Below are 21,124 nucleotides of genomic sequence, written 5' to 3' on the forward strand. Positions count from 1 at the left end.
TTAATCTCAATTACTTAAACTTGGCTAAACCTGGCTAAATGACGGTTAAATAAAATAAAGAATAAAGTGTTTGATGAGAGGCCTGCCTTTGCAGGTGGTGGTCACCGAGGGGACCGTCCTGCAGATAGAGGCCATGTCTGAAGGCATCAACAACCTCACTGTGAGTAGAGACCAGCCTCATCCTGACTCTATACAGCAGGGGAGGCTGGTGGAGGTAGAAATCAGAGGACAGGGCTCATCGTAATGCATGGAATGGAATGGCATCAACTGGAATGAGGAATGGTATCAAACATGTGTTTGATACCATTCCTCATTCCGTTCCATTCATTAGAATGAGCCCTGTCCTCCGATTTCTACCTCCACTAGCCTCTCCTGCTCTGTAACTCTAGACCCTGACTATATCTCTTTCAACAAGCTCACTAGAGATTGTCATTGTACATGATTAATTAACTAACCAGATAACAAAATGGTTAACAAAGTATTTTTTATGTTAAAGTCGTTAAGTTTTGCATCAACCTCATGCTCAATGCTGAGACTGTTTTAACAATATGTTTGCTGACTGTTATCTGACAGTCACTGACAGTCACTGCTATGCAGTCACTGACACAACAGGCTTTGATCAAACATTAGTCATTCATGGTTATTGACTTTTAACGTTATGACATCACCCTAAAGCTCTAAAGTTCTACTGACAGGAAGTGAAGTTAACACTAGGACAGCCGTGCCTGTTTCACCTACTCTTGGGTCAAATGAAGCTAGCTTTACAAGGCGGTCGTTGTGTGTAAATAGCAGCTTTCCATTGTAATATAATAAGGTAAATTATAATAAATTATTATTTATTATTATAATATTATAATATTATTAGAATTATTAGAATTACTTATAATAGGTAAAAAAAAAAAAACTGCTGTTCTAGTGTTAAACCAGGCGTAATGCTTCCAGCTAACCCCGCCCCCCTCCTGCTTTCAGTACTTGCTCAGCCGAGACGAACTTCTAAAGGAGATGAGGCTAGCCGAGACGGCATTGGTCTGAGACGCTGTCAATCACTCAGCCGAGAGACGTCATTGGCCGGTCTGAGAGGGACCGGCGGCACTAACGAGAGAGAGGACTATTGGCTAGTCGCCGGAACTACGACTTGGCGCTGCACTAACACAGCCAATCACAGCCCATCAAGCCATCGACGAATACTGTACAGACCTTATACCTCAAGCCTAACGCAGGCTTCACCAGCACCTTCCACTGACCCGTCTCCTTACCTCAAGTCATTCAGGGGGAGGCCGGGGGAGGTAGAAATCGGAGGACGGGATCGTTGTCATGCGCGGGATGGAATGAGGAATGGCGTCAAACACGTGTCAAGCATGTGTCGGTATCAAACATGGGTCGATGCTATTCCTTATCCGGTTCCATGCATTTACAATGAGCCCATCCTCCGATTTCTACCTCCACCAGCCTCCCCTACAGTCATTATAAAGTGCGTGACTAGGATGACCCACTGTTTAACCTGGTGGCGTTTCAGTGACAGGGAGAGGGAGAGGGGACATCCACTGTACATGAAAGCAATTCTGTGTTATATCCGTGTTATATCGGTGTGTAGCATTTAGTGTTCATGTTCTAACTTGATATATAGTATAGTTTTATATTATTGGTGAATTTGGTCAAAGGTCCTATCACAAGTCACTTGAGCGTTTGTCCAAATGCTTGTTTCCCCTATGCAATTTGACCCTGTGATATTGATATTATAACCTTGTGTATCTGATAATGTGTATACGCTCACCAAACACTTTATTAGGAACGCTATACTAATACTGGGTAGGGCCTCCCTTTGCTCTTAAAACAGCCTTCATGGCATTGATTCCACAAGGTGTTGGAAACATTCCTTTGAGATTCTGGTCTATGGCGACATGATTGCACCACTGCAGATTTTTCAGGTGCACTTTCAAACTGTGAATCTCCCGTTCTACCACATCCCAAAGGTGTTCTATTGGATTCAGATCCGGTGACTGGGAAGGGCCACTGAAGAACACTGAACTCAATATCATGTTCATGAAACCAGTTTGAGACGACTTTATGTCCTTGTGACATGGTGCAATATCATGATTACCCATGAAGTATGAATGGGTAAATTGTGGCCATGAAGGAATGACATGGTCAGCAACAATACTCAAATCGGCTGTGCCATTCAAGAGATGATTGATTGGTGTTAACGGAAAACATTCCCCACACCGTTCCACCACCTCCATGAATGAGAAGGTGTACAGGTGTTGCTAATAAAGTGTTTGGTGAGGGTATGTCCTACCTTACAACTTGTTGTGTTTACTAAGTGTCGGTGTCTGGTGTCTAAGTGGACACATCCCTTGATGCAAATACATACAGGAGTTGACTCACACAACAAACAAACCCACCTGTTACTTACATACAGCCTACAGGCTCACGTACAGCCAGTCAGAAACAGGTTCGGTTTCCAGGTTTCTAAACAGATATTGACATGGGTGGGCCATAGGCAGGTGAGGCTTCCAGATGAACGTTGCTTTGAGAGAGTATCTCTTCCGTAAGATGAGCCATGATCTCTGGGAGTCAGGGAGTCCACCAGCGGAGGCTGGAGGAGGTAGAAATCGGAGGACACACCTGCGTGTCCCATGCGTTACAATGAGCCCGTCCTCCGATTTCTACCTCCACCAGGTAGTCTACTCTAGGTAACAGTTGAAGCCCCAGGCAGAGTGTGTGTGTGTGTGTGTGTGTGTGTGTGTGTGTGTGTGTGTGTGTGTGTGTGTGTGTGCGTGTGTGCATATATATGTGTGTGTGCGTGCGTGTGTGTGTGTGTGTGTGTGTGTGTGTGTGTATGTGCGTGTGTGTGTGTGTGTGTGTGTGTATGCGTGTGTGTGTGTGTGTGTGTGTGTGTAAGTGAGGATCCGGCTGTACTGTAGGGTGGTTGGCCTGTCTGACAAGCAGCACACGTATCTCACTAGGGCTCTGGAGAGGAGAGAGGGGCAGGAGCCGCCGTTGTCCACACAGCGAGCGTCGTACGCAGGCACGTAGTGGTGAGTACTCCTCTCAGCCTCCCTCACCATCCATTGTTTTAATGTACTCGATCGATCACTACATTATGATTATTCACTGTTATTTTAATTCTCAAAGCAACACTCCATGCTATTGCTGCAATTGTTGTTGATTTTGTATTCGGCTTTATTCTGTTATTGTTGATTTTGTATTCCGCTGCAATGCCAATGTCGAAGAATCTGAACCTAAGAATTTGACTCTGTGCACCCGTACGTAAAAGCAATTCTGATTCTGATTCTGATAGTAAGATGATGAAAGTGAAAAGGGAAAAGTGTTTCCATATGGTGGACAGAAGGTTGTTTCTATAGGATTAGGGTGATACATTGAACTTCATTTGAACTCACTGAGGGAATGCAATGAATGACAAGTTATCACTCAAGTCACATCAATGAAAACATTAAATTATATTTTGTACAATACCTCTGTACATCACCATAAACCGCACCTTTTGTAACCACATTTCCGGTGTATTAGGGAAACCATGAAGATGAAAACGTGGAGTTATAGTACAATACGACTATGGACTCACTGTTGTATCAGCAGTGTCTGAAATATTCTTGTAAGGACAGAAATGTGTCCAGGTACAGAATATAGTGAGGTACTGAGAAAAGAACTATCCCCATAAGGACCTCTGATTATTAATCGCTTATTATATGACCTCACTTTTGTAATCCTTCCCATTCCAGTACATCAGGGAAACCACCCTGTGAGCTGAGCTGGTCTCCTGTCCAACATGGGTCTCAGACTGGGCAAGCAGAAGCCTCCGGCCCCCCCGCCCCAACGGCCCTCCATCTTCTCCTCCCTCCGCTGGGGCCGCCCGGTCCCCAACACCAACGACTTCGTCCCCCTCTTCAACGACAGCGTGGGCATGGCGTCGTCGCGCACCCAGGAGTACCTCCTCTTCGTCGATCCTGAGGACAAGTTCCAGCCCAGCCCGTCGGCGCTCAACGAGATCTTCCTCATGACCTACATCGGTCAGAGCTCCAGCCTCCACATGACCGACAGCTTCAACTGCACCGCCATGACCCCCGAGCAGCGCATCCTCCTGGGGGCCGACTGGGTCTGGGCCGTCCTGGAGAAGCCCACCAAGAACCCACGCATCCAGATCGCCGTGCAGATCCTGCATCTCCCCGAGAGGGAGGGAGGGGGTGGGGGAGGTGGCGGGGGTGGAGGCTGGGACGAGTACCCTCCGGAGATGTGCACCGAGAGCATGCACATGGCCCAGATGGCGTCCAGCCACCGGACGATGCCGGAGAGGATGGTGGACTTCTGCGCGTCCGTCGGGAAGGACTGCTACGCCCTGTTCCTGCTCTTCGGCCGCAAGAACGACAAGGGGAACATCTACGGCGTGCTGAGCAACAACTTTGACGCCGCCATCGGGAAGTGTACGAAGATCGACCGGGCGCTGATCGAGAACTTCTTGAAAGGGTCGCGGTACTTACACACGCCCACAGGGATGCTCCAGGCCGTTCTCACCAAGAAGGATGACGAACCTCTGACACTGCTTATCAAGTTCACCTGACCGGCGACCGCACAGTATGTGAACAACCATATGAGGTTGGTGGAGGTAGAAGGATGGCAGGACGGGCTCATTGTAATGCTTGGAACGCAATGAGGAATGGTATCAAAAATGCCAGGTATATGCATTCGTCCGTTACAATGTTGTACCTTCATGTTTTGTCATGTTGTAATGCTACGGTCTCACCCTGTGGAGGTTTGTCCAGGGTGTAGCACAGCTTCTAAACACAGGTGTATGATACCGCTCCTCATTCCATTCCATGCAATACAATGAGCGCGTCCTCCGATTTCTACCTCCACCAGCCTCCTCTGGTTGTATCAGAGTTCCTCAACCTTGCTCCTGGAGAGATGCAGCACTGCAGTCTCTGGTCTCAGCTCAGCAGTAATACACCTGATACCGCTAATTACGTTACGTTTATTGAATGATTGACTGACTGATAGATAGATCGATTGATTAATTGACTGATTGATTGGTTGGTTGGTTGGCTGATTGATTGATTGATTGGTTGGTTGGTTGATTGATGGATTGGTTGGTTGATTGATTGGTTGGTTGATTGGTTGATTGGTTGATTGGTTGATTGGTTGATTGGTTGATTGGTTGATTGGTTGATTGGTTGATTGGTTGATTGGTTGATTGGTTGATTTGTTGATTGGTTGATTGGTTGATTGGTTGGTTGATTGATTGATTGATTGATTGGTTGGTTGATTGGTTGGTTGATTGATTGGTTGATTGATTGAATGATTGATTGATTGAGTTGGGATTAATCATTTAGGATTATACTCAGCTGTAATAAACGCCCAGACACACTGCAGCTCTCCAGCACTAGACTTTAGTATCACTGTGCTACATTGTTATGGGTCTATATGTTTTTCTTCTACTGTATATACACTCAACGAACACTTCATCAGGAACTATATTAATACTGGGTAGGGCCTCCCTTTGCTCTCAAAACATCCTCAATTCTCCATTGTCAGCAACAGCACTCAAATAGGCTGTGGCATTCAAGTGATGATTGATTGGTATTAACAAGTGTTCCAAGAAAACATTCCCTACACCATTAAACCACCTCCACCAGCTTTGACAGGTGTACAGGTGGTCCTAATAAAGTGTTCGGCGAGTGTGTGAGTGTGTGTTTTGAATGACCAAAAGGATTGGGTAGTGTGAGGGCTGCAGACCGTTACTTTGAGGCTGTATTCTGGTACTGGTCCATATTCTGGTACTGGTCCGTATTCAGGACTGGACCCCTGACCTTCAGTACAGCAACGTTGACTGGTGTGGACCGACATCTTTGTGGAGGTCAGGTACATTGAAATTACAATTGAATGATTGCAAATAAGTAATTTATCAATAAAAGTTGAACAAATTAATGGAATACGTTTTGGGCATTTTTTTTCTTTCTTCTTCTTCTTCCTTTTTTAAATTCCTTCTTGAATTAATTTCCTGAATTGACTGAGTTTAAATGGAATTGAGTGTTGACTGTGACTGTACTCCTCTGTGTTGAGTATCTCTCTGTATGGACGTTAACACACTACTGTAAAGGCATCTCTACAGGGGAGGCTAGTGGAGGTAGAAATCGGAGGAATGCATGGAATGGAATATGGTATGGTATCAAACCATTCCTAATTCCGTTCCACGCATTACAATGAGCCCGTCCTCCGATTTCTACCTCCACCAGCCTCCTGTCGTTCACACATTTACTGTACATCATGTAGAGCCAACAGTGACAGGACTATGATTTGACTGAATATGTTGCCTTTTTATAGGAAATTGACTTAATGACTGAACAACCGAATTGTGAAACCTTCACTCAAAACCTAACTCTATGATGTCAATGACTGTTCATTTGCTTTAGGTGGATTATTTTCTACTCCTAGAGTGTCGAAAGATGAGAAATGCCGTAACAAGGTTGGATGGAAGATGAACAATTTTTTAAAAGTAGATTTATTTCTGGATGAGTTGAGTTATCTTGTCTTGCAGGGGATTACGTATGTCGTGGATTATGCTGGTGTGGATCAGCATGCTAATGACTGGTTGGAGTATTGAAGTCTGTTAAGGCCTTATGGTGGTGAACAGTATAGTGGAGTATTGTTATTGCCTTATACAGATACAGCATATAACTTTTTCTCTTTTTTTATGTATTAATAAAGTATGTGACAGCAACTGGTGAAACCGGAAGGTGTTGTCTATTGTGTAGCCCAGCGTGGTGAGGTTGGGTATAGGTTAGTAGGCGAAGGTGTTGTCTGTCTTGTAGCCCAGCGTGGAGAGGTTGGGCAGGCAGGCGTTCAGGACCATGGGGGGTGGGCCACACAGGACCACCAGCACGTCCTCGGCCGCTGGGGGGAGGTGGTCTCTGATCATGTCAGCAGTGATGAACCCTGAGCTGTACTTCCAGTCTGTAGGAAAGGAACGTTAGTTTAGTAGTGTTGGTAGATAGTAGTATAGTATAGTTCTATGATGATGGAGGGTCAGTGCCAGTATAGTATAGATAGAGTATAGCAGAGTGGAGTATAGTAAAGTAAAGTAGAGTATAGTATAATACAGTACAGTATAGTAGGGTAAAGTAGAGCATAGTGTATTATAGTACTCTACTCTACTCTACTCTACTATACTGTACTCTACTATACTCTAATATACTTGAGTATAGTATAGTATAGTATAGTATAATATTTAAGCAATAGCTCACGACAGGCCGTGGTATATGCTTATTATATCACAGCTAAGGGGCGTTGTTCGGCCCGAAACGGTTACCAACACTGTCAATATGAATTAGAAAAGCACACTCAAATTCAAATAGTTTTTATTCGTAATTAATCATCTTAAATAGTTCCCCTCAAATAAAATAGTTCCTCTTATTGCAGTTGGTCGCTAAGCAACAACACTAACATTCTTTTTCATTAACCTAGGCTACTAGCATTGTAGATTTCATAGGAATTTAGCATTTATTTACACATTTTCATTATTTGCATCTATTTATTTACATTAATTTGGATGTCTCCGTTGATTGTACACCCACTAAAAAACTGTCAACGCGCGGCTGTAGTGGACGCAGGCAGGGCACTCCGAAAACGTCTCGACACATTTTCAAACAGGCTTTATTTTGATAAACAGACCACATATTGGGAATCTACATGGTTACTTTGGGTAGGATATTTTTTTTTTTTTTTTTTTAAGTTGATAAAATGTCCTTGAGATTGAATTAAAAGTCTGTTATATTTGGAATGTTGACCGTGAAACAGGCGTATTCATTTCGAACTGTGATGAGGCTCTACTAATCGTAGCTGTGGTATACGCTCAATATACCACGGCTATGAACCAATCAGATTGCTTGATTTCACCCATCCGTTTTATAAAGTAGAGTATAGTATAGTGTAGAAGAGTATAGTAGTATAGTGCTGTGATGATGAAGGGACAGTGTCTCACCCTTGGGAGGCTTGTCCAGGGTGTACCACAGCTTCAGCTGGTCAGGGTGGTGCATCAGCACCTCCTCCAGCTCCTCTCTCACTAGGATGTCCTTCTCAGTCTGAGAACACACACACACACACACACACATCACAGTCACTTAAAGGTAGACGCTGGGAGATGACTAGTCTAGAGAATGTGTGCATGTGTGTGAGTGTGAGTGTGTGTGTGTGTGTGTGTGTGTGTGTGTGTGTGTGTGTGTGTGCGTACGTGTGCATGTGTGTGTGTGTGTGTGTGTGTGTGTATGTGTGTGTGTGTGTGTGTGTGTGTGTGTGGACTGACTAGGTAGACTGACCTGGTTAGCGAATATGAGGGAGCACTTGGTGTCGTCTGCTGGGTCGGCTGTGATGCCGCGGATCAGCTGCAGCATAGGAGTAATCCCTGAGAACACAACCAGGACATTTAAGCCCATTTAAACAGAACCAGGACATATAAGCTGCTTCTATAAGCTCCAACACTTCTGCTCAAAGCATATGAATTATGCATAGTAATAACACAATAAAATATACATCAACATTTTCCTTGTGACACCCTGGTAGAGAAGATGTCTCAAGTTTCAAGTTGATTGTTACGTCACATTACACAAGTTTACGAGAGTAACATTCTTAGCCTTCAGTTCCTGACATTGCAGCACAAGACAATAAGGCAATAGACACAGTATTCAAGTAAAAGAAAAGTGACAATAGTACAGGAGATGTCACATTTCAACACGATTAAATCAGTCACACACACATATGAATGATAACCATGCTGTACTTCTATTCTACCCTTAGTTTACCAGGTGAGTTTAGTCATGTGACTGAGAATATGCAGCAATAACCTTGAACAATGGAAAGGCTGGTGGAGGCGGAAATCGGAAGACAGCCTCATTATAATACATGGGATGACCTGAGGAGTGGTCGGAATCACACACACACGATACTATTCCTCATTGTGTTCCATGCATTACGATGAGCCCGTCCTCCGATCTCTACCTCCACCAGCCTCCCTTGACTTGCACCTGATAATGGAACTACAGCTGCAAAAGGAATGCATGACACTGAAGAAAGACCACTTGCGACACTGCTGACTTGAAATCTTACTGCTTTATTTCAGGCTAATCTGCTTACCTGAAGTCACCCTGTTCAGTAGGGATGTTTCAGATAAGAAGAGTCAACAACTTTGGGAAATGTTGAAGGGGAGAAGAGAGAAGAGGAGAGGGGGGGGGGGACAGATTAAAAAGGACAGAGATCTCTACTGAACAGTACCTGTTCCTCCAGCGATCATCCCCAGGTGTTTGAACTTGCGCACCTTGGCCTCAGACTTCTTGTCAGCTCGGATCGAAAATGTACCTTAAAAAGAGGAGGTATATAAAGGTATATTTACCTTATACAGTAGGTGTGTAAATGTGAGCAGCTATGTGTCAGGGGAGGCTGGTGGAGGTAGAAATCAGAGGACAGGCTCATTGTAATGCATGGAACGGAATATGGATTGGTATTAAACAAACAAATGTGTTTGGTACTATTTCTCAGTTCATTCCATGCATTAAAGTGAGCCTGTCCTCCGATTTCTACCTCCACCAGCCTCCCCTGGATATGTGTACATGCAAGGTATCAGTTACATGTGTGTGTACAGGTCAAGAGAAGAGCTTAGTAGATCTATTGTATTGTACATTGTATAGTCGAGTACATCGTTACACAGTATCACATTGCCCTCTAGTGGTTGTAAAATGGTAATGCCATGAGCAATGTGGGCAGGAGAAAGTGCAGGACAGAGAGAATGAGAGAGGGAGTGAGCAATGCACACACACACAAGCATACGCACACACACACACACAAGCACACGCACACACACACACACACACACACACACACAGATGTACCATTTCCTTTGTATACAAGCAGTCCACTGGGTCCCTTGAAGTCCATCTTCTCCCCAACCTTCATGGCGTTCAGGTGCTGGGACATCTTGCCTCCCTCAGGGTAGTTTGGGTGAGTGTTTCTGTGGTAAACCTGAGGAACGTACAGTAGACCACCGTTATATTATCCTGCTTAGCCCCCGCACTGATATACAGTAGGCCTCCAATTTCATGTAACTCACAGGCAACGCAATTCTATATTCCCTGGTTACGATAGCAGATGTTCTCTGTGACCTGTCCATGTCCATGTTGGCCCCAAATATGTTATATACATACTGTATATATATATATATATGTCATGGTTTCTTAGGTTTTCATTTTAGAGACATCTAGTGGACGTTAAAATGGATTTTATGACATTACATTTGTTACTGCCTTTATTCAGTTTCGGTTTTGATTAGTCACATGACGAACATTAGTCACATGACGTGAGCACACTGTTCAGACGTGATAGCTCGTGCAACAGCTAGTTGAGAGAAAAAGCTCCGGAGAATCTCTTTGTTTACATTCTTGCCCTGGAAAAGGCTTTGCTTGTAAGTTGCCTTTTCTTTTCTTGTTTAACTACAATGTATAATGTATATGTTTATAAATACATAGCTTATATTATTTAAGTATAACTATTTGTATTGCTATATTGATATTATATGTTGGCTACATACTGTTGATGTTGAAAGTGTAACAGTATAGTTTTGAGCATTACAGTAATTGTACTCTTGTGTTTATTTACAGTTTTACAAAATAACCAAACGACCACTCATGTTTCTGAGGGTTGAGTAAAGAACTAAACTTTACTCCAGCGTCTGAGGATTCATTTGTGTGTCAGTGTGTGTTCGCTATCTGTGGAAGTTGCGCCCTGGTTACGCGCAGTGGGAACAGAATAGTAAAAAAGCAACCACTCAGCGGGCGGATCGACTCAAGAAGAGAGATCTTCAGCGCAAGCACTGCTCCCCATCATCCTTGCTCACGCCAAGCACACAGCAATATTCATGATGGAAGAGTTGAGCAATGCTGAGACAAGGTCAGTGGCCTCTAGCACATCTAGGTCTTTTAAATCAACAGCCAGTAGGGCAGCTGTCAATGCACGTGTCAAAGTGGAAGTAGCACGCACACGTGCTGGCTATGCAAAAATGGAATCAGAGATTATGATTGAAAAAGCCCAAATGGAAGCAAAATTAAAGAACTTGCTGCATGAGAAAGAAGTGGCAGAAGCCATCGCTGAAGCTAATGTTCTTGAAGCAGCAGCGGAGGAAGAAAACAACGGTATCGAAACTGTCATTCATGCCACTGTTGACCGCACACGCCAGTACGTAGAACAACAGCAACAGCTACCACTATCTGCCGAAGATGTTAAGGACTCTATAGCCAATCTGGAACCGATAGTCCATAGGCTGAGATCCTCCTCACCACCCAGACAGCGTCTGACTGTTTCATACGAGAGACAGAACTCCTCCACCGGGAAGCATGAGCACAGCTCTCCATCACTGCGACCTAGTAGGCCAAAGACATCAGGGCAGCCCACATCAGAGCAGCCCACACCCAGCAGGCCCAAGGGTTCACCATACAAACCAACAGGAAGCGGTGACACAACCGACATCAGTGATGTGGCTCGGTACCTAGCACGCAGAGACCTCGTAACCTCCGGTCTCACCAAGTTCGATGATCACCCAGAAAATTACTGGGCTTGGAAGTCGTCCTTCAAGAACGCCATTGACGGACTACTGCTCAGTGCTAATGAAGAGATGGACCTCATGATTAAGTGGTTAGGGAGTGAATCTGCAAAGCACGTGAAAAGAATAAGAGCAGTACATGTAGGTCATTCATTTCAGGGTCTATGCAAAGCTTGGGAACGCTTAGAAGAGTGCTTCGGGTCTCCAGAGGTAATTGAAAAGTCCCTCTTCGACAGGCTGGAGAACTTCCCAAAGATCAGCAATAAAGATCCTGTGAAGCTGAGAGAGCTAAGTGACCTTCTCCAAGAGTTGGAAGCAGCCATGTTCGAAGGTTACCTGCCTGGTTTGAGCTATCTGGACACTTCACGCGGCATTTTGCCCATCGTAGACAAGTTGCCCTACAACATCCAAGAGAAATGGATATCACAGGGTTCCAGATACAAAGCTGAGCGACAGGTAGTTTTTCCCCCATTCACATTCTTCTGCGAGTTCATCACCAAAGAGGCACGAGCTCGCAATGACCCAAGCTTCAGGCTATCGATGAGTAACACAGCCCAGATGAAGTCAGAGCAGCCATTCAAGAGACAAAGTAAGAGCATGGTCTCTGCACATAAGACAGATGTCTCTCACGAGAAAGACACACGAGACGGTTCAGGCCGAACAGCAGTGGACATAAAAAAACTATGCCCTCTCCATAAGAAGCCACACCCCCTAACACGCTGCAGAGGTTTCAGAAGCAAGCCCCTCGAGGAGCGCAAGGCCTTCCTCAAAGACAACGGTGTCTGCTTCAGATGTTGTTCCACAACTACTCATCTAGCCAAGAACTGCACCACAGCCATCAAGTGCATGGAGTGTGAGAGTAACAGCTAGGGGTGTAACGGATCACCTAACTCACGGATCGGATCGTGTCACGGATTTTGAGTCACGGATCGGATAATTTTTCGGATCAACACAAAACATATATTTTTTTAAATAAAAACAACATTTTCCTTGAATTCTGTAAAAACACCACTTTTAATGTGTGAAACAAAAAAACAACATTCAAGATGTCAAAACTGATATATATATCACATATATATATATAACATCTATATATAACAACATATATATGCCTACACACCGTAACTTTCTTATCGACCTCCCTCCTTCCATCATTATTATAAGTAACAGGGAAGCCAAAGTGCTCCCATACATGTGATTTCAATGACGAGGGAGGCCTTTCCAGTTCGCCAACGTAGCACTCGCCATGATACTTGTTGCTGTGGATTCCCAGCTTCACGTGGAGTGAGTACGTAACAGAGTACTTTTTTTGTGTGTTTACACAATCACCCAGGCTGCTTAGCGGGTGATATGACGTGATATAAGTGGGACAGAGATGAGTGAATGAATGTTGTTGTCAACTCAGTATGCATGCAGAGAGTGAGAATAAAGCGCACATGATTGTTTTTCTACCGGTTACATTTGAATGAATGAATGGTCTTTATTGTCATTGCTACAGTACAGGTACCAAACAACGACATTTAGGAGGGGTGGCTCCCCTGGTGTTAGGAAAAAAAAAAAAAAAAACGATTTTGCTATTGATCCGCGGTACACATGCGTTCCGAACCGTGGAGGGCGATCCGAACGGATCACGGATTATCCGTGATCCGTTACACCCCTAGTAACAGCCACACCACGGCTCTTCATCCAGGACCTCCGCCTCCAGCCCCATCTGAGGATGGCGGGGAGGGAGAAGGAGGATCAGACCAATCTGCAGTCACCTCAAATTGCACAGAAGTCTGTGGAGAGGGTCAAAGCGGCAGATCCTGCTCGAAGATTTGCCTGGTGAATATATTCCCAGAAGCACACCCAGAGAGAGCAACCAGAGCATATGTTGTGCTGGATGACCAAAGCAACAGGTCGCTTGCAAGGTCTGAATTCTTTGATATGTTCCACATCAAGGGGTCAGATTCAGCATTCACACTTCGTACATGTGCAGGTACAACTCAGATGACAGGAAGGAGAGCCACAGGCTTTGTGGTGGAATCTGTGGATGGAGCTACAACAGTGACACTACCTACACTAATAGAGTGTAACAACATTCCCACCGAAAGAGCTGAGATACCTACGCCAGAAGCAGCGTTGCATCATTCCCACCTCAAGCCCATAGCATATGGTATACCACCTTTGGATTCTAAAGCACAGATCCTTCTCTTGCTAGGCCGAGACATCCTTAGAGTTCATAAAGTGCGGGAGCAACGGAACGGTCCACATGACGCCCCCTACGCACAACGACTCGACCTGGGATGGGTCATCATAGGAGAAGTCTGCCTAGAGGCAGCCCACAAGCCTTCAGACATCCAAAGCTACCGCACCAATGTGCTTGAGAACCAACGCCCTTCATTCTTCAGCCCATGTCCAAACAGGATCCAGGTGAAGGAGCAATATGTTCCGAAGCCAGCACATCAGATTGCCCCAGAGCAAGGCACCCACAGTATCCGGGAATGCTACTTAGGGAGCACCATCTTCAACACGTCTGAGGATGACAACAAGATTGGACTCTCTATTGAAGACAGACTGTTCTTAAAGGTCATGGACAAAGAAATGTATATGGATGACTGCAACAGCTGGGTGGCACCATTGCCATTCAGAACACCACGTCAGCAACTCCCTCACAGCCGAGGCCAGGCCCTCACACGACTTACCTCTCTTCAAAACACACTGGAGAAAAGGCCCGAGATGAAGAGGCACTTCATCGCGTTCATGCAGAACATCTTCGACCGTGATCATGCTGAGCTGGCTCCTACATTGGAGAACGGACAAGAATGTTGGTACTTACCTATCTTCGGGGTTTATCACCCTCAGAAGCCAGGCCAGATTCGAGTCGTCTTCGATTCCAGTGCAAAATGGAAAGGCGTGTCACTGAACGATGTTCTCCTTTCTGGTCCGGACTTAAATAACAGCCTCTTAGGAGTACTGGTGCGATTCAGACGAGAACCGATCGCTGTCACTGTGGACATAGAACAAATGTTTCACAGCTTCGTTGTGAAAGAAGACCACAGGAACTTTCTCCGCTTTCTGTGGTACGAGGACAACGATCCTAGGAACGACATATGTGAGTACCGCATGAAGGTTCACGTATTCGGGAACAGTCCCTCTCCTGCGGTGGCAATCTATGGTCTCAGACGTGCTGCAGCTCATGGTGAAGAAGAATTTGGGTCTGACGCCAAACAGTTCATCGAAAGAGAGTTCTACGTTGACGACGGACTCCTGTCAAGGCCCACAGCACGTGAAGCCATCGACCTACTGAAGCGGACACAGGAGATGCTTGCTGTGTCGAACCTGCGACTTCACAAAGTTGCTTCCAACAGCCAGGAGGTTATGGAAGCATTCTCTGCTGAGGACCGAGCAAAGGGACTCAAAGACCTAAACTTGGATGTCGATCCCACTCCTATTCAACGGAGCCTTGGAGTGAGTTGGGATCTGAAGAAAGATGTCTTCACGTTTCAAGTAGCAGAATCCACAAAGCCTTTCACACGTAGGGGTGTTCTAGCTACTGTCAACGGCCTCTTCGATCCACTTGGATTCGTTGCACCAGTTACGATACAGGGAAAGATCCTGTTACGAGAGCTCACAAACGAAGCCTCCGACTGGGACTCTCCTCTTCCTCCAGAAAGGGAAGATGAGTGGAACGCTTGGAGAAGCTCTCTTCAAGACCTCAGGCAGTTGGAGATCCCAAGAACCTATTCTGCTTCTACAATCTCAACAGCCATAAGAAAGGAGCTACACGTGTTCTCAGACGCTTCAGTGAAGGCTATTGCAGCAGTCGCCTATCTCCAAGTAATTGATGTTGAGCAAAAATGTCAAGTAGGATTTGTCCTTGGAAAAGCTAAGTTAACTCCACAGTCGGCTCACACTATCCCAAGATTGGAGTTGGGAGCTGCCGTGTTGGGTGTGGATGTCGCTGAGTTAGTCACAAGCGAGCTAGATATAGCTCTGGATGCTGTCAAGTTCTATACAGATAGCCGAGTTGTCCTAGGATACATTAGCAACCAGACAAGAAGGTTCTATGTATATGTGAGCAACAGAGTGCAGCGTATACGGCGGTCTTCTGAACCAACCCAGTGGCACTACATCTCCACAAGCCATAACCCAGCTGACCTTGGCACACGTTCTGTGCCTGCAGCTATGCTAGGTGAGACAACCTGGCTTAGAGGACCAACGTTTCTGCTACAAGTAGAGGAACCATCATCACCTGAAGTCTTTGACCTCATCAACCCGGACTCAGACATAGAGGTGCGGGCACACATCACCAACCTGCCCAACGACAGAACACACCTTGGATCTCACAGATTCGAGCGTTTTTCCTCATGGAAGCGACTTGTGAGAGCAACAAGTTCACTCATCCACATCGTGGAATCCTGTAAGGCTACCAGCAAAGATCAGGATCAAACTTGCAGTTCATGGCATCACTGCAAGCAGCCTCGCACAGCTGAAGAACTGACAAAAGCTGAACTCATCATCATCAAATGCGTGCAAGGAGAGGCTTACAAGGACGAACTTGCGTGCATAGCAAGTGGAAAGGACATCTCAAGAAGTAGTCCTCTGAAGAAACTCAATCCCTATTGCGACGAAGAAGGCCTCCTGAGAATAGGGGGACGGCTCAGACATTCAGATCTCGCCTACAAGGAAAAACACCCTCTTGTTATTCCGGGACGGAAACACATCGCAAAGCTACTTGTGGAACACCATCACCAAAGGGTGATGCACCAAGGCCGGGTCTTTACCGAAGGCGCTGTCCGCACTGCAGGGTACTGGATCATGGGAGCAAGACGACTGATCAAAGGCATCCTTCACGACTGTGTAACCTGCAAGAAGCTCAGAGGCAGAGTGACGGAACAGATGATGGCAGACCTACCTGTTGATCGCCTGAGTACTGAACCCCCATTCACCTACGTGGGACTGGACGTCTTCGGCCCCTGGCATGTAAGCACAAGACGCACAAGAGGAGGACAGGCAAACAGTAAAAGATGGGCTGTTCTTTTCACATGTCTAAGTACGCGCGCTGTCCACATCGAATTGATTGAGTCAATGGACACATCATGCTTTATCAATGCGCTACGCAGGTTCTTTAGTCTAAGAGGACCTGCCAAACTGATTAGATCAGATTGTGGAACAAATTTCACAGGCGCATGCCGAGAGCTGAACATTCTGCTGACCGACCCCAACATGCCTAGCATTCGAAAGTACCTGGGAGAAGAGGGCTGCTCATGGGTCTTCAACCCACCTCATTCATCCCACATGGGGGGCTCCTGGGAAAGGATGATAGGGATATCAAGGCGCATACTTGACTCCATGCTGCTCAAGGCTTGCCCTTCTCGCCTGACTCATGGCAGAGGTTACAGCCATAATCAACGCCAGACCTCTCACCCCCATCTCAATGGATCCAGACTCTCCTTTTCTTCTAACACCAGCTATGCTTCTTACGCAGAAGATGTGCACTCCACTTCCTCCTCCGGGAAATTTCAGTGATACGGACCTCCACAGACAGCAGTGGAAACAGGTTCAGCACCTTGCAAATACTTTCTGGAGCCGATGGAGACATGAATACCTCACGACACTACAGAGTCGCAGCAAGTGGCAAGAGGAACGTCCGAACCTCAAAGTAGGGGATTTGGTCCTTCTCAAAGATGCTCAAGCTAAGCGCAACGACTGGCCCTTAGGACTAGTCAGCCAGACATTCCCTGACAAGGACGAGAAGATCAGAAGAATCGAAGTGAAGATCACCAAACATGGGACGGCTAAAATGTTCTTGAGACCAATATCTGAGACAGTGCTTCTCATGTCGCCAAAGGACTGAGTATCCCTGAGTTAGTTCATAGTGGTATTTCCTCCATACCAGACGGGGAGTGTCATGGTTTCTTAGGTTTTCATTTTAGAGACATCTAGTGGACATTTTATGACATTACATTTGTTACTGCCTTTATTCAGTTTCGGTTTTGATTAGTCACATGACGAACATTAGTCACATGACGTGAGCACACTGTTCAGACGTGATAGCTCGTGCAACAGCTAGTTGAGAGAAAAAGCTCCGGAGAATCTCTTTGTTTACATTCTTGCCCTGGAAAAGGCTTTGCTTGTAAGTTGCCTTTTCTTTTCTTGTTTAACTACAATGTATAATGTATATGTTTATAAATACATAGCTTATATTATTTAAGTATAACTATTTGTATTGCTATATTGATATTATATGTTGGCTACATACTGTTGATGTTGAAAGTGTAACAGTATAGTTTTGAGCATTACAGTAATTGTACTCTTATGTTTATTTACAGTTTTACAAAATAACCAAACGACCACTCATGTTTCTGAGGGTTGAGTAAAGAACTAAACTTTACTCCAGCGTCTGAGGATTCATTTGTGTGTCAGTGTGTGTTCGCTATCTGTGGAAGTTGCGCCCTGGTTACGCGCAGTGGGAACAGAATAATATATATGGCTTCATTGGTTGCAAGTGGGCATGGGCTCAGGGTGAATTTGTCAGGAAATGTATTGAGGGACCTAGTTGGTTTAACCATATGGGTTGAACACAAGCAAACCCAGGTGGGTTGTACATTCAAATCCTGGCAGTGTTACTCATACGGGATGTTTCAGTAACGCTGCGTACACACTACACAATATTCACCATAAATGACTTGGTCAGGATGCCATTATAACATCCTAGGAGCCAGAATTCGGGTGGTGTGAAGGCTATTCTTACTTTCTTTCTATCTTATCTTTTATTTGATGCACTTTGAGATTATTCTTGTAAAATGAAAAGCGCTTTATTATAAATGTAGTAAATGATGATGTTGTGTAGTGTGTGAATGGGGTCATACAGTACCTTTACCACCAGGTCCACAAAGCCTTGGTCCTCATCACAGGAGACGGGGGTGTAAGCGCGGACCACCAGACTCCCATTCACCCTGGCAGTCAGGTACACATGCTGGCCTAGGGAGGGGCAGGGAGAGGGGCAGGGGGAGGGGGAGGAGGAGGGGGGTAGGGGGGGGGGGGAGGGTCAGGGGGAGGGTATGGAATGGAATGGAATGGAATGGAATGGACTTTATTTGTCATTGCTACAGTACAGGTACCAAACAACGAAATTTAGGAGGGGTGGCTCCCCTGGTGTTAGGAAAGGGGAAAAAAAAAAATTTGTATGGGAGAGGGAAGATGAAAGAGTTTTAGAGAGATAGTGCTATATTTTATAATTATATTCCTTGTGATTCCTTGTGGTCCTTAAAATGCCTAGATAAATGTGACAGCAGCTGGTGAACAAGTCGGCAACCAATCAAAATGTTCAGGATTTTATTCCGAAAAATGTCATTGATTTTCAACAATGTTGAAATGTATTTACATTTTTGAATAATGGTAAAATAGAGTAGAACAGAGCAGTGCAGAATCTAATAGAATTGAATAGAACATCGTTTTTATTTTTTTATAGCCCGATCAACCTGCACCCCTGGTGTTCTTTGTTTGCAACCTACCTTAGAATAGGCTATAAGAATAGGATAGAGTAGAATAGAGACAGGGGAGGCTGGTGGAGGTAGACAATCGAAGGACGGGCTCATTGTATTCCATGATACCATTCCTGATTCCGTTCCATGCATCCATCCGATTTCTACCTCCACCAGCCTCCACTGCTCCTTGAGCTCAGACCCAGCCTTGTGTGTGTGTGTGTGTGTGTGTGTGTGTGTGTGTGTGTGTGTGTGTGTGTGGGTGTGTGTGTGTGTGTGTGTGTGTGTGTGTGTGTGTGTGTGTGTGTGTTGTGGACAGTCAGTACCTACGGGCAGTCCAAGGACATGCGTGGGAGATGGGAGACCAAAGCGAAGCCTCTTAGTATCATGACTCAATTCCTGAGGAGAAATCAAAACAGAGATTTAGCGAAAATGTTGTGAAAATAAATGTGTGGTCCTCTGTGGCTCGCTTAGGTTGTGAGGTCGGTTCCCGCTGAGACCATATATACTGAAATATATGCACTCACTGCAATGGATGTCGCTTTGGATAAAAGTGCCAGCTAAATGGCATATATTTATTTATTTAGATTGAAAATGGGAGCATTGTAACTGTCCAACCTGTCCCACGTCTTCACTACTGTGAGTGGGGAGTGAGAATGCCTTGCATTAAACTGTGTACTGTTATTGGGGGAGGCTGGTGGAGGTAGAAATCAGAGGACCGGGCTCATTGTAATGCATAGGATGGAATGAGGAATGGTGTCAGTCACGTGTGTTTGATACCATTCCTCCTGCTCCCGTTTTGTAAAGTCTATGCCTGACTGTTACACAGGCTGACCCACTGGCTTCTGTCTTTGATCTAGAAAATTCAGTTCTAACAAAAATTTGGTTGTATTACAGTATGCTACATTTACTTACTCGATAGTTCATGAAAATGCTGTCCATAATGTATTTCCCTGTTAGAAGACCATACACTAGCTGTAACAGACAACCTGACGCTGTTGAGGGTGAACCTACCTCCTTCTCTACCAGGGGCAGCTGGTATTTGACGGTAGGATCCTGCAGGGTCTGGGGAAGCTTCTTCTTCTTCTCCTGGCCTCCTCGGAAGAAGAGGAAGTAGAGCACGGAGAAGACCACCAGGGACACACCCACCAGCACGGGGGCCGTCTGCAGGTCACAACCCTCAGCTCAGACACAACACTGACCCCTGGTACACCCATGACTCACACAACACTGACCCCTGGTACACTCATGACCCACACAACACTGACCCCTGGTACACTCATGACCCACACAACACTGACCCCTGGTACATCCATGACCCACACAACGCTGACCCCTGGTACACCCATGACCCACACAACACTGACCCCTGGCACAGTACAACAATGATATTTACATTTACATTTAGCAGACGCCTTTATCCAAAGCGACTTACAACAAATACATTTGTATAAGTAAGTGAATCATCTATCCATCAGTCATAGCAAGAAAACATAATCTATGCTCGGGCCAAGGGCCATTTGCAGTCACAATGTTAGAAGAAGGAAGAATTAAGATTATTTTTATTATTATTATTTAATTATGTACAGTAGAGAAACTACTACTACGACTATGATGAGCCTCATTACTACAGGCTCAAAACAGACTGACATGTTTCCAGATGGATGAAACAGGAGGAAAGTGAGAAATAAAAAGGAGAAATGTGTTCTCACCAGATACTGTTCCATAGCGTGTACTGTATGTGTGATTGAGAGCTGAATGAGTGAGTGTGCGTGTGTGGGAGTGAGTGAGTGTGAGTCTGTGTGTGGGTGTGAGAGTGGGGACAAGTTGAGTGAGTCTCTGGCCCTGGACTCGAACCTTTGGACCAATGGGGAGGGGGGGGGTTGGCCAGCTGGGGGAAAGGTAACGGGGGGGGGGGGGGCTGGGGGACCAATAGGAGTGAAGAATGCACTATGACACGGCACAGCTGAGTGAAGCGCTCTAAATCATGCCACTGTCAGATCACTAAGGCTACATGGTGTGTGTGTGTGTGTGTGTGTGTGTGTGTGTGCGTGTG

At 45.5% G+C, this 21,124-nt stretch overlaps 2 protein-coding genes across 2 annotated transcripts; one reads left to right on the forward strand and one right to left on the reverse strand.

Moving 5' to 3' along the window:
• Positions 1–3,790: 3,790 nt before the first annotated feature.
• rep15 (RAB15 effector protein) lies at positions 3,791–4,579 on the forward strand (the record flags this gene model as incomplete). Its single annotated transcript, XM_080544644.1, has 1 exon — positions 3,791–4,579. The coding sequence occupies one exon, from the start codon at positions 3,791–3,793 to the stop codon at positions 4,577–4,579; it is 789 nt and encodes a 262-aa protein (XP_080400770.1).
• A 1,950-nt stretch (positions 4,580–6,529) lies between these two features.
• Positions 6,530–20,883, reverse strand: cyb5r2 (cytochrome b5 reductase 2). The gene is made up of 9 exons (XM_080545017.1): positions 20,781–20,883; positions 20,083–20,232; positions 19,395–19,467; positions 18,459–18,565; positions 9,897–10,026; positions 9,283–9,366; positions 8,331–8,416; positions 7,997–8,096; positions 6,530–6,969 (listed from the first exon to the last, which is right to left on the reverse strand). The coding sequence occupies exons 1-9, from the start codon at positions 20,793–20,795 to the stop codon at positions 6,797–6,799; spliced, it is 918 nt and encodes a 305-aa protein (XP_080401143.1). The 5' UTR covers positions 20,796–20,883; the 3' UTR covers positions 6,530–6,796.
• Between the last annotated feature and the right edge of the window lie 241 nt (positions 20,884–21,124).

This window comes from Nansenia antarctica, assembly GCF_963989245.1.
Source record: "Nansenia antarctica genome assembly, chromosome: 14".
Taxonomy (NCBI): Eukaryota; Metazoa; Chordata; class Actinopteri; order Argentiniformes; family Microstomatidae; genus Nansenia; species Nansenia antarctica.

Coding starts and splice junctions, on each gene's coding strand:
- cyb5r2 (XM_080545017.1), bottom strand. Junction 9,367..9,896: donor GCTTGTATACAAAGGAAATG/GTACATCTGTGT, acceptor CCTCTTTTTAAG/GTACATTTTCGATCCGAGCT. Junction 6,970..7,996: donor CCTGGACAAGCCTCCCAAGG/GTGAGACACTGT, acceptor CCTTTCCTACAG/ACTGGAAGTACAGCTCAGGG.